The sequence below is a fragment of the Aulostomus chinensis genome, chromosome 14 (assembly GCF_037954235.1).
Source record: "Aulostomus chinensis isolate RoL2024-O1b breed Wild chromosome 14, RoL_Achi_v1.0, whole genome shotgun sequence".
NCBI lineage: Eukaryota > Metazoa > Chordata > Actinopteri > Syngnathiformes > Aulostomidae > Aulostomus > Aulostomus chinensis.
The window spans coordinates 25102195-25114762 of record NC_141333.1 but is presented as its reverse complement, the minus strand read 5'-3'; the positions used below and the strand labels follow the sequence as shown (position 1 = coordinate 25114762).

At 41.3% G+C, this 12568-nt stretch overlaps 1 protein-coding gene across 2 annotated transcripts in view; it reads left to right on the top strand.

Annotated features, from left to right (window-relative positions):
- The first annotated feature begins 2579 nt into the window (after window positions 1–2579).
- rab6ba (RAB6B, member RAS oncogene family a) overlaps window positions 2580–12568 on the top strand; it is a 63840-nt gene continuing 53851 nt past the window's right edge. The window contains exon 1 of one of the 2 annotated variants that reach the window (XM_086225008.1): window positions 2580–2815. In XM_086225008.1, coding sequence (XP_086081134.1) covers window positions 2746–2815 — 70 coding nt within the window. In that variant the 5' untranslated portion in view covers window positions 2580–2745. The remainder of the gene's footprint in view (window positions 2816–12568) is intronic. The other variant, XM_086225009.1, reaches the window with a different exon arrangement.

Genomic DNA, 12568 nt, shown 5'->3' with positions numbered 1-12568 from the left:
TAAAATGGAAATTTCACACAACAGGTGACGGAACAAGCCTCTAAAATACAAAATATGCTTGAAGATGAAACCAGTGGTTCCCAACCTTTTTGACCTCTGAAATCTTATAAAATGCAGCGCTTAGTTGGGGTCACGTGTCACTGGCCTGTTAATGGTTCCGCCAAGTTTTTTCCCCTTCATGTTCATATCATTGAATGTCCCACTACAAATCAAAGATTGAGGTAAAAGTACAAACACCGAATCAAGAGTTTGTTCATCTCAAGCTCCCTTACAGTGATTTAGTGCCTCTGTTTAAGAAACTGAATATAAAGAAGTTCAAACTAGCTCACCTGCAACACGAACATGCTGACACTTCCCTCACAGCCGCCAACGCTGATGCTCCTGCTTCTCTTTGTTTGGAGGGTTCTTGTGCCCCCTTCTGACTGAACGGTGCTTCTGCTCCCTTCTCTCTGGCTTGTCCCCCTTTCTGGAGGAGAACGTTCCTCTTTATTTCCATGGGGATTCTCTTCTCCTTTTCCTTGAGAATAATCCTTTGATTTTTTTTTTTTTTTTGAGGATGACCCTTTTCTTTGTCCTATAGAAAACTCCCCTTCCTTGTGAATGTTGTTATGCGCTTCCTTTTGGGTTGTGGCTTCTCCTTTCCTTGATAATGGTCTCCTTTATTTTCTTGAGGCTTCTTCTCTCCCTTTGTTTGGGGATCTATTTTCTCAATGCAGCTCCTTTTGAATTTCCTTAAGGCTGCTTCCTGTTCCTACCTCGAGGCCTTCCCCTCTCCCGTCTCTTTAAAATGCTCCTTGCCTTGAGGATACTACTCTCTTTTCAGAGCTAGCCTCTCTTTTCTTACTTTCTCATGTTTACTTCTTTCCCTTTCACCCGTGCAGCCTGCATCATGAACAGGTTCTGAGGTAAGAAGAGAACCAGGACCTCAGCTGACTGTTCCCAAGCATGCAGGGAGCATGGAGCAACAATGTTAACGTGTGTGAGCGAGACACGGGCCAACTTCTCTGAAGATGGAGCTGTGGCCTGACAACTGATGATTCTTTTCAAAGCCACTCATTCCTTTCATTCCTGGCAAATAACACCATCTCAAACCTTCCAAAACCTACAAACACACCTGCAGTCAAAAGAACAGACAAGCACAACTTCACATTCTGTTGAACATGGTGGTAAATCTTACCATTAACAGGTCAGGGGGAGCAGTCAGCATTATTACAAACTGTGAGAGACCATCGGCTCCTCAAAAACTCTAACTCAGAATGAAGATTATGTTTTAAATTAAGGAGTCAAAATGTTAATAAACCAACAAATGAATCTGCAGCATAAATAAGAAAAGGTAACAGGACCAGTAATCTACTTGGATGTGACCTGCTCTCACGTGAACACATAATCCAGCTGGATCTCATTGTTCTCTCGGATAACCGAAGGAGTAAAAATCCCTCATCCACGCACTGATGAGGACATTTAGAAATTTGAGTTCAAAAGGATGTCTGGAGGAGTCCTTGTATATCCGCTATACACAAAAGCCTGGCAGGTGACATGCAATGAGGCCCAGACAGGATTCATCCACATTGAGTCTCTAGAGGGAACATAATCCCTTTTTGTGAATTTCATCAGTTTGGCTGATCTGAATTCAGCCAAACATGTATTTACAGGGAGACCAACCACTGTAAACAACCCACAGCACCGAAATAATAACTTTATCTGTCACCAATTTCCTGTTGCTGCTGAATGAAATGCTGACCAAAATGGAATGAATCTCTCTTTCAACGTGAAAACAAAGGAACAACAACAATGGAACTGAAAGCTTGTTATAACCAACATTTTCATAAATAACTGACATAATTTGATTGAACTAAAATGAATCAGCACTGAAAAGGACACAAAACATTTCAATGTATCATTTAATCACTAATTGGCAAGAATATGACAGTATATACTCTACAGTAATGAGTGAACATCATAGGGTTATATGTAGTATATTTTGTTCAAAATATAAATTTTGCATAAGTAGATGAGATTATGCATTCTAGGGTATATTATTGGCGAGTGTATTTTGAAAATGGGAGCTTTTACCAGCCAAGGATGGAAAATGGTACCAACTGGCAAGATGGGAACTTTGGGATCAGAGTGAGAATAATCTTACATATCTGTGGCACAATGAGATTTGTGCTTCTCTTGCTCAGGACACAGAGTTGTTGTTGTTTTTTTAAGTTTATACTGAGAACAATAAGTAAGGAAGTTACTACAAGTGACGGGTTACGTCTGTACAGGATAAAATTCCATTTTTAAATGTTTGACTTCTGCCACATTAACCTTCAATTACTGTTTGCGTTGAACGAAAGAAGTTTATGAGCAAAAACATTTGACATGTCTGCACCAATGCACATGACGTCATTTTATATCACGGCTGTCAGTTCACCGACGACCGCGCCTGCGCAGAGGCCCTCTGGTGAAAAAAAAAAAAAACCTCACATACCCCGAGCGTCAGAGCCCGGTGCAGCAGCGGTTACCGTCACGAAGAGGGGGCGGGAGGGAGGGAGTGTGAGAGAGAGAGAGAGAGAGAGAGAGAGAGAGAGAGAGAGAGAGAGAGAGAGAGAGAGAGAGAGAGAGAGAGGAGGTGAACGGGAAGCAACATCACCGCCGTCTTCGTCCAGCCAGCATCCTCACTGTCCAGCACCGAGTGGGAACACACACCCAGACAGTCCTCCGGTGTTCGAGTCCCCACACTTCCTCCTCTTCTTCAAAATGTCCGTGGGCAGTGACTTTGGGAACCCGTTAAGAAAATTCAAACTCGTGTTTCTGGGAGAGCAGAGTGGTAAGACGTGTTTAATTCTGCAGGGAAAGTTGAATGTGGGCCGTTGGTGGGTGAACCCGCTGCACCTGCAGTCCTGGCTGTCAGCAAGTTGCTTTAGCTAGCTAGTCTGGATCCCGTTTGCCTTCTCCGAGTTTGAACGTGTTGCCGAGAGTCAAAGGAAATGTTCGTGACGCCGGGCAGGTTACCGTTTCACTCCTATTACCACCCTCTAGAGGCGTCACACAATGACTGGAGTGAGTAATTGTAGCCTGCGGTACACAAGTAAAATAACTACTTCCATTCGTAAACCGTCCATCAGTTTAAAACTGGCTCATAGATGTTCCAGTGTTGCTCGTGTTCGCTATTTCTGCATGTTGGGACACAGTGCAGCTGGAGGTCTGATGCTGAGGATGAACCAAGTTGGTAAATATTCCTGTGTGTGTGTGTGAGACACACCCAGGTTGTCAGGAGCGATGAGATAACTTGTGTGGCTGCAGTCTCTGCCCTGGTATTGTTCCAGGCTGCTGGCTGAGACTCACCAAGTTTCTGTTTTTCATCAAATGCTCAAGTACACAGTGTCAGCATGGTGCATGATAGACTCAGTCTTTGCATCTTCTTGATTTATCTCTTCCATCTCTGCCTCCATTCTCAGCTTTTGCTCGCCCACACCCTCAGACAGTCATTCTGAGGCTTTGTGTGGCAACACAATTGTTTCCTATAAGATGACACTGAGCTAGCTGAGACATGATTTGAATCTTAAGGTTTACTTTGTGTTTTTGTGCACTGATAATCAGGACAGATGTGTTCATGGTCTTTTTTTTAAAGGTCTTGGGCTGCCAAATGAACCACATTAGTCACGGTTCACACCCTCGCCAGCTCCTATTGATCATCTAGTCTATTGTGGTCATGAATCAAATACCATCTTGTTCCTTTTTAAATCAGAGTCACAGTTAGTATGCCAGTAATAGTGAACCTATGTTGGCGCTACACACCCAAGTCATGTTGTTGTTGCACATCGACAGTGAAAAATTGATGATGTCCTGCTGTCCTGCTGTGCTGGTGGTTAAGACAACGGCTAAAAGAGTCAGTTCACTCATTGATCTGTCGACAGGAAATAAATAAACAACTACTTAGGTCAAAAATTTTTTTTTTTTTAAATGAATCATTCTTTGCTTCCAGCTTTGATATTTTAAGGATTTGATGCCATTTTCTATTTTACATCACACTAGAATTAATATTTTTGGTTTGGGGACTTGTGGTTAACTTTCCAAGCTAGCTTGGATTAGCTAGATTATTATGTCATGAGGTCCCTCGAGGAACCTCATCTGGTTTCAGTTTGTGTGTACAACAGCGAGAAATGACTGGTCATATCAACTATGGCGGCTGGAGAGGCTAGCGCCGATGCTGCTACAGTATCAGTTATTTAAGAACGGGTGAGCATTTCTACCGTCAAAGAAAAGCAAAGAAAACCACTGAGAGCTTGTCTTTACTCTTCTACCAAATCGCTTCAGCGTCTTACATCAGTTCGTTGATCTGATTGGCTCAAGGTAACGTGTGATAGGTCGTGGTACACAGGCGGTTCATCCAATCACCTGCCAAGGTGCGGTGCTTGATTTGGTGAAAAACTTAATTGTGCAACCGTGATGCAACACAGATGGTATGAGTCTACTTGCTCGTGCAAGAAAAATATGCCCAAATCACTGATACATTTATTATAGATTTTGTGCAGTTGTGCTTTACTGCTTCCAAAATAATACAATAGCGAAAAGTATCTTATACCCCCAAAAAATAATGTTTCTGCAATATTTGTGCCGATTTGTTCAGAAATTTCATGCATTGTGTTTTGTGGTGTTATATTATTATTATTCCTGTTACTATGCACATATACAAAATCACATTCAGGTACACACAGGCACACGCACACACACACACACATATATATACATATACATATATATATTTATATAGTTTTTGTTTTCTTTTCTCTTCTATTTTTCTATACAGTTTTATTATGTCTATTCTTTTTACCTTCATGGTAACAGTGCTGCGAATGTGTAGGAGATTGTAATTTCCCTGGCGGAACGTCCAAAAGGGATTAATAAAGTAATCTGTCTGTCTGTCTGTACATAATAGCCCAGTCTGTCTTCATGATTGCGGTTTGATCAATTGCACAAGATTTCTTACAAGTACAGTTTTTTTTGTGTGTTTTTGTTTGTTTGGGTTGGTTTTTTTTGAGAAATGTCTGACCTTTCCCAAAAAGTTTAAAGGAGTAACTTCTCCAATGTTTGTGAGGTTGTGGGGGTTAACAGATAAGTAATCAATAAATTTACAAGGAACAAATATTGAAAAGTAATCCATAGCTACGGCCCCTGACTCAGGGTATTGATGGGTTTTGCATAAAGCGCTTTGAAATTTAAGCTTGTAACTCATCAGACTTTACCTTTAACTTTTTGCTTTGCTACACGATGCTTACATTTTCTAGTTAACTTGTGGTGGAGGGTGGCGTGACATTTATGGTCGGTGTTCAGCATCTAGTGACATCTAGTTGTGGAGATACTAGAGATTGCAATTCTCAACCCCACCCCTCCCGTACATCACCGCCCCACCCCCACCTCCTAATAACTTGTAGGATAATTCAGATGTGCTCTCAAACTTCATCAGTGCCAAATTGTTAGCCAGCATCATGCAGAATCAGAAACTTTGGTACTCACAAGAAAATAGCTTTGTTCCATTTTTTTATAGTTTGAATGCAGATCTTAGGGAGGAAATCTTCAGTCTCATATGATGGAAGTCCTCCAGAGAGTATGAAGAATGCGCAGGTGTGCAGAGTCTGGGGTGCCACACTAACATGGACGTTCACGTGGCATTTATTTACCAAAAGGTTGTCGACCCCTGAATTTTTTTTTTACGTGTCCTGTATGGAAGGAGGAGAGAAGCAGAGGCTTACTTCCTAGTAGATACACCATCTCTAACATGTAAGCACTTTAAGCAACAATCTAAGCATAGCATATTGTGGTCAGAAATTTTCTAATCAAGTAGATTATTTGATAAAATTGCAACGATGGAAAATAAAGTGTTGACCATGCAGCAACTGTTTGTGCTCATAGTGATGTGTTTTAACCCACCCAGTGTCACCAAATGTAGGGCTGTCGTAAATGATAATGAAATTACAGACGTTTGTGTATCACATATGAGCATAAATATGACAGCAGGCTTGAATTATTGAAAAGGAACATTTCTCATCAATGAATCATTTCTCATTATGAGCTATGTGGGCCACTTAGTAATTAAATTCCATAATAGTGCAACTTCTCTCATCTCCCATTAACATTTGGGCTTAAAAAAAAAATACATCCACCCATCCTTGCGTCATTCAGTCAGGTAGACAGAATTTCTGCATGTTGATTGTGGTCACTCCTTGAAAGTATTGTAAGCAAGATGAATAAACCTTTGACCTTATGTAATCTTAGAGATTTGTAGGGTTTTAGAAAGTGAGTTGCTGTGGTTAGCCTCATTTTGTTGTGGGTCTGGTAAAATGGCCTGGGTTGTTCAACTGTTAAGCCTCTTAAGACCCCGCAGGCCTGTGGCGAGGCTTCCAGCTAGTCTGTAGGAGTGAATTCTGTCCCTGTTCTCAGTGAGAAGCGACTTTATTTGTCAACCAGTACTCATCCAGACAGTGGCATGTTTGATTGGGTCATCTCCGATGGCGGTGAGTCGCTCTGACATGTGTGCTATAATTGCAGCTGGTGGCCAGGCGGGCGTGAATCCCGTCAGCTCTGCCTCGATCATTTATTAATGTACCCGACTGGGCTCAAGTGTGTCAGGAGCAGGAGCATGCATACACAGGCTGCAATGAAAATGCCACTTGTTCTAGATCTTGTGTAGAGGTAATGGTGGAAGTGCCTGAAAAAACTGCCTGTAAAGGGAAAGCTGGCATGATGTTCTGTTAGCGTCATAGAGGTGGGGGCTCCAGATTAAGTGGGTGGAAGCAGGCAGAATGTTAAATGAGCTGTCAGGAAGTCTCTCCTCCTGCATACTTCTCTGGGTGTTTTGTACACTGGCTGTACAAAGGAGGCCGGCTAAAGCTTTGCTTAACAAAGCAAAAGGCTTTGAGCTGCCCAATAAATAGTCTCCAAATGTGTGTGCCCACACTCCTGGTGGAAACAGCCTCAGAGCAATCCACTGGGTCATTGCTAGAACACCTCAGATTACTGCTCTGCATTTATTGGGTCATAGATGTTTTGCCATAGCCATACTATCATAGGAACAGTCCCACATGGTACTCTGTATTAGCCAAATGTTTGGATGTAATCCCCTGCTGCTGCATGCTTCATTTCACCTCCTTCAAACTAATGGGAATACATTTACTAGATGCATCTGCATTGCTAAGATCCAATTTTCCACACTGAATCAGTATGACATCTTTGATTGCACAGTTATTGCCATTGTGCAAAGTAGATCGAGCTTCAAAAGGCTGCTGAATCACTGGAGCAGTATGCTTGAAAGTAGGGTTTAGTTGGTCGTCTAATGAATCAATCACCATGTCTCCAGGAAACAGCTCTCTGAGAAAATTAAACTGTTTTGGATTACCCAAGCAGAGCGTTGCAGGCACAGTTCCTCACTGAGGCTGTGAAACCACAGAGTCAGGTATAAATGCTACACTTTAACACTCACTTGCGAGCACACATCAATAACATGCAGGTTACTGGAGTTGCACAATGGTAAGAAGAAGTGCAAAAATACTGCAGCAAAGAAAAGGCATGTCATGGTTCTGTGCTGATGCACCACAGTAAAGTGCATGTAATTTCCAGGGTCGTAGGTAGTGCAGGTCTTCAGAACACAGTGCATTTGTTAGTAATGTATATGGTTCGTGGCTCATTGTAAGCAAAAAAAACCTGTCCAATCCGGCTTGAAAATGCCATCGTGAAACTGCTTTCAGCACTTGAAGCGTAGATAATTTGCACGAACGGCAGACTGTACATGCACCATCATTTCCTCACACAACCACTGATGGTTGTCCATCATGAAAGTAGCTTAAAGTCTCAGTCAGAGCAGGTTTGACTTGTGTTGAGAACACTGCGGTGATTTTGTTGGTTTGTTGTATTTTCTCCTCTTGATAACTTGAGATTGACTTGTTTTATCTGCACATGAGTCGACTCATTTAATTATAACCCAGGCAATGAGGCATTCTATATTTAGCTGGGTTTGTGATAGTTTGAAATATCTCAGTCTAACTGGAGCAGTAATTAAGGTTTGTGGAGGTTTCCATCCACTTCATCCTCATAAAATCAAATGTTCCCCTTACACACAACACGCTACAGGGTACTTGAAGTTGACAGGCCTACCGTGCTAGCTTATGAACATGTAATTATGGATTGATGGAACCACAAGTGGCAAGATGAAATAATTCCCCTTCTAAGCACAATGACCTTCTCTCTTAAGTACAGTGGCTTCTGTGTTTCTTTGCGATGATAAGGTATTTTGTTGAAATCTAAATTAAAATTCAAAACCCAGTGGCATGTAGAGTCGTAAACAGTGTCCCCATGTCATGCTGCTCTGCATAGACTGCTGCTAGTGCCATCACAGGGTGTTGAGACAAGTGCACCTGGCTACAACCTGCAGAATATAATTACTTTGCTCTGTCAGTGAGGACAAAGACTCCAAATGAGCCTGGGATACAGACACGCAGGAAGTGTGACACTTCAGTATGTTCATGGTCACAAATATTCTTCAGTTTCATTTTGATCTCTGACGACATGTAGTCGTCAACATTTGAAAACATTTAACCTCCATTCCTCACTCAGTGTTCTTTGTGCAGGTGCCTTGTCATTCTTTCCCTCTTTTTAAAGGTTGGCTGCCTACATGTGAATGTCAACCTCAACTTCCCAGATCCGATCATGATCGCTTAAAAAAAAAAAAAAAAAAAGGGAAAAAAACTCCCTTTGGAAATATCCACCCTATTATTCTCTTTGTATATTTATTTGCAGATTATTGACTGTGGTGCCTGACAGGCACAAACCAGGTTACATTTGCGTGTGGTGTTCTGAGATTCTTTCCATGTCACCAGCACCGGAAAGATCCACAAATGCATGCTGCATTCAAGTGCTGGTGGAAAACTGCGACATCTGGATATTATAGATTGAATACCTGATCACCCTTCTCAGAGGGACGTGTGGTTAATCTTCCACTCCGCTAAACGTCAACAAACAGACATAAACCAAAACTTCAATATCCTCCAGACTAGTATCATTAAACTCTGCTGTTGGTGAATGTTCCGATATCGGTGTTAATGTGTAATGATGAAGGACAAACACAGGCAGATCAGATGAAACTTGTCATATGCCAGTTGGCTATGAAGCTGCCGTATGACGGCATCAAAGAAATAACAGTGGTGGGGAAACCCAGCTGCTCATGGCCCTGAGGCAGGTTCTTTTTAACAGGGGACCAAAGCACTAAAAAGGACCATCCGTATTTTTATAGCTGTAGATAGGTGTGACTATTCACCACTGTTGACAGTACTGGTTTTACACACCTTTTCAAAGTCATCAAGCTCTTAGCTGAAGCTGCTTCTCTCAGAATGTAGTTAATTTCAACAGTATGAGTACGGCTAATTGTTTTTTTGAATGCCACACCTTTTAAGGTACAGAGGTTAAAGACAAGACACAATAACGTGTTGAGGCTAAAACTATCCCCTGAAACTGAGACCTTCCTGACTGGCTCTCGCTGACAAGAGTACATTTGTTTTGGCAGTGAGAGAAAGTAGGGTCCAACAGATAAAGTTTGCAGTAGATAAATAACATGGCGTGGTGATGCCTTCAACATCGCACTGTAGCCAGTAAACATGGTTAAACACTGTTGTGGTTCAATAAATGTGCAAAAATAAAAGCAACATATAAGTTTCTGCTGCTTATTAATGGTTATTTCCCTTTAGTTTGATAATGTGGAGAAACTGACTCGGACACAGAAGAACGATGTAGAAATTTTATCACGGTTCGTGGTCATCTTGGTTTACCTTTATAGGTCATAAAGTGGCATCAGCATTTTTCTCATAAGCAGGCTGTTGCAGGTTGTAGCAGTTCTGACCTTTTTTCACAAAAACAGCCAACGTATGGTCAGTAAACCATTATTAAATCAGGAGAGGAAAGAAACAGACTGAACTATGATGTCAGAACTGATCATCACTTTTTCCTTAATTTAAATAGTAGTTTATTTAATATTAGATGTCAGTTCTCATGTTTAAGGATGGGAGTAGCGTGACGACAGGATTTTTTTTTTAAAACATTCATTTTTATTTTGCTTTAAAAAGACTCCAAGGTTAAAGCACATGCTTGAAAGAACACAGGAGCCATTGGGAATTGGCATGTTTGTTCTGCTGCAGGAGTGCACAGTTAAGGAACATGAATAAATGATTTGCATGAGCTTGGTGTGATCCTGTGTGAGGACTGAACAGGGATAATGCAATGCCACACCCAACAAACTAAATGGCACATTGTTGTATTGTCTCTCTCAGAAAACAACAAAACCGCAGTATCTCCAAAAATGAGCTCAAGCAAAAGCTCAAGCATGTCTGGAGGAGAGAGCCTCAGGTGCTTGGAAGCTTTGGATGCTAGAGCAGAATGGAGGTCAGCGGGTGTGGCTGCTGTCTTCTGCTCCATCCTCCTAGCTTCTCCCTTGCAATGAGAGGCTTTTTGAGAATTGTGAAACCGTTGATGAATTAATAAGCACCACAAATAATGATTGTCATCATGTCATCAATGTTCTCTTGTGCTGGCAGCCATTATCCTCTCGGCAGGAGAGCTGCTCTGACCACAACTAACCTCCCCGCCATCAGCCGCTGAGCTTCCTGCTTCTTGGCCACTCGTTTCACGTATTATCACATCATCACACACCTTAACTGGAACAGTACTTTTGATCTTCCATTTAGAAGATTTTTTTTCCCTCTCTTCTTAAAAAAGTGGCGCTTGCCAGACTTTCTAATATATAAAGATATATAATACTAAAAAAACACATATTTTATCCCTCAGACCAGGAGGGCTGTAACAGATGGCCTCCCCTGACAATTCAGATCTTAGAATCTATCCATCTATCTGTCTATCTAGCTGTATCTGTCTGACTAACTCGTCATTTACCTCGATCTGTTTCGTATGTCTGTAAACTGCTTGTTAGACAAAATCATACAGGACTGTTGTGAAAGGAGAACATGTCGGACTGGACTGCCATGTTGTTGCATCTCCCAACCACACAGAATGTCATTAGTCACATCATCACGAAGCAGAGGAATTCAGGCCAAAACCTGATAATATTGAATTATATACCGTATGTACCGTATACTTTCTTGAAAATACCAACTGTCACCAATGACAGGAACAATACGTTTTTTATTGATTGACTAATTGAGAAATGGATGAATTGTTGCAGTTCTAAAATAAGTGGATGTCCTCAATTAAAAACACGGGGCAGAGTTGAATCTTAAGTATACCTTAAAGGAGTACTTAGCCACTGGAAAGATGGTCTATGGAAATTGGGTCACTTTAGTAGAAATGTGCAGTTATTTTCAGCACCCCTTGCTCAAAGGGAAGAAAACCTACAACTACCACTGCTGTCACTGCCTCACAAGACCACGCCTACCGCTCTCTAGTCAGGGCACAGTTGTGCAAACGAACTCATTCTCAATGCTCCTTGATGAATTGAGGCACTTGGTAGGCTGCTCAACATTGTGTCCAATAATTAAGACATCACACTGTAAAAATATTATATTTTTAGTTTTTTTGAGTTTCTCTTGTATAGACAGTTTACCTTTAAGTAACTTCTCTTTGTGTGTCACCTCATCTCTAGAGCACTGAGCCTGTTGACACAAAATTATCCTTTTTGAAATGAAAGATTTGATGTCGTTTTTACCTTACCTTGGACATCTGTCGGCACCCAGGCTCACCTTAACAGACTTACAAGTGGGAGGCTTAACTGCAACTGTTTTTGAATTCATGGTTTCACATTTTGCCATTTGTTTTTTAAAAATGTAGTTATAAAGTATAGGATGTTACAAAATCACGAGGGTGCAAGTCGCATCAGTCCATCATCATGACAGGAAACAACACTTTCCTTCAATGTTACTGTAATTGATCATTAGAAATAACTCGGCTCTCAGTTTTGCAACCACAGGTAGCAGGGATGGATTACAACATGAGGTACTTTAGTAGATTGATAGTATACTGTCATTAAAAAAATGCTAATCTTTGAACGACAGTAGCACAGAAGCTCAACCGTTTTCTCTCAGAAGAAATAAATAGCGCAGTAGCAAAAAGTAAATAAATAGTGAATAAACCACAACCGACATGAATTTAAAGTTTTCCTCAGAACTAGGGGTGTTACGAAATTTTGGGAAATAAAAAACGATGAAATAAAATTTAAAGACGCACAAAATAAAAATCAATGTGGAAAAAACAAAAGCAAAGCGGCGCTGCGCACCACTAAAACTAATGATTTTGACCCTCTCGCCTACTGTGTACACTTATTAAAAGAAGAAGAAGAAGAACACCGTTGCAACGCCATAGAAGAAGAAGAAGCGAAACAATTATTTCTGAATGGAGAAAGACGAGGTCGAACAAGTAGCGGACGCTCCTTCATCAAACAAATCAGTTGTGTGGACTTATTTTGGCTTCCCATGTAAAAGACAAGACAACGGTGTGACGATGGTGGGCAAAACAAAAACTGTGTGCCAACCATGGGGGTCCACAACACCGTAGACTGCGGTGAGCACTGCTAGCATGATGGAAG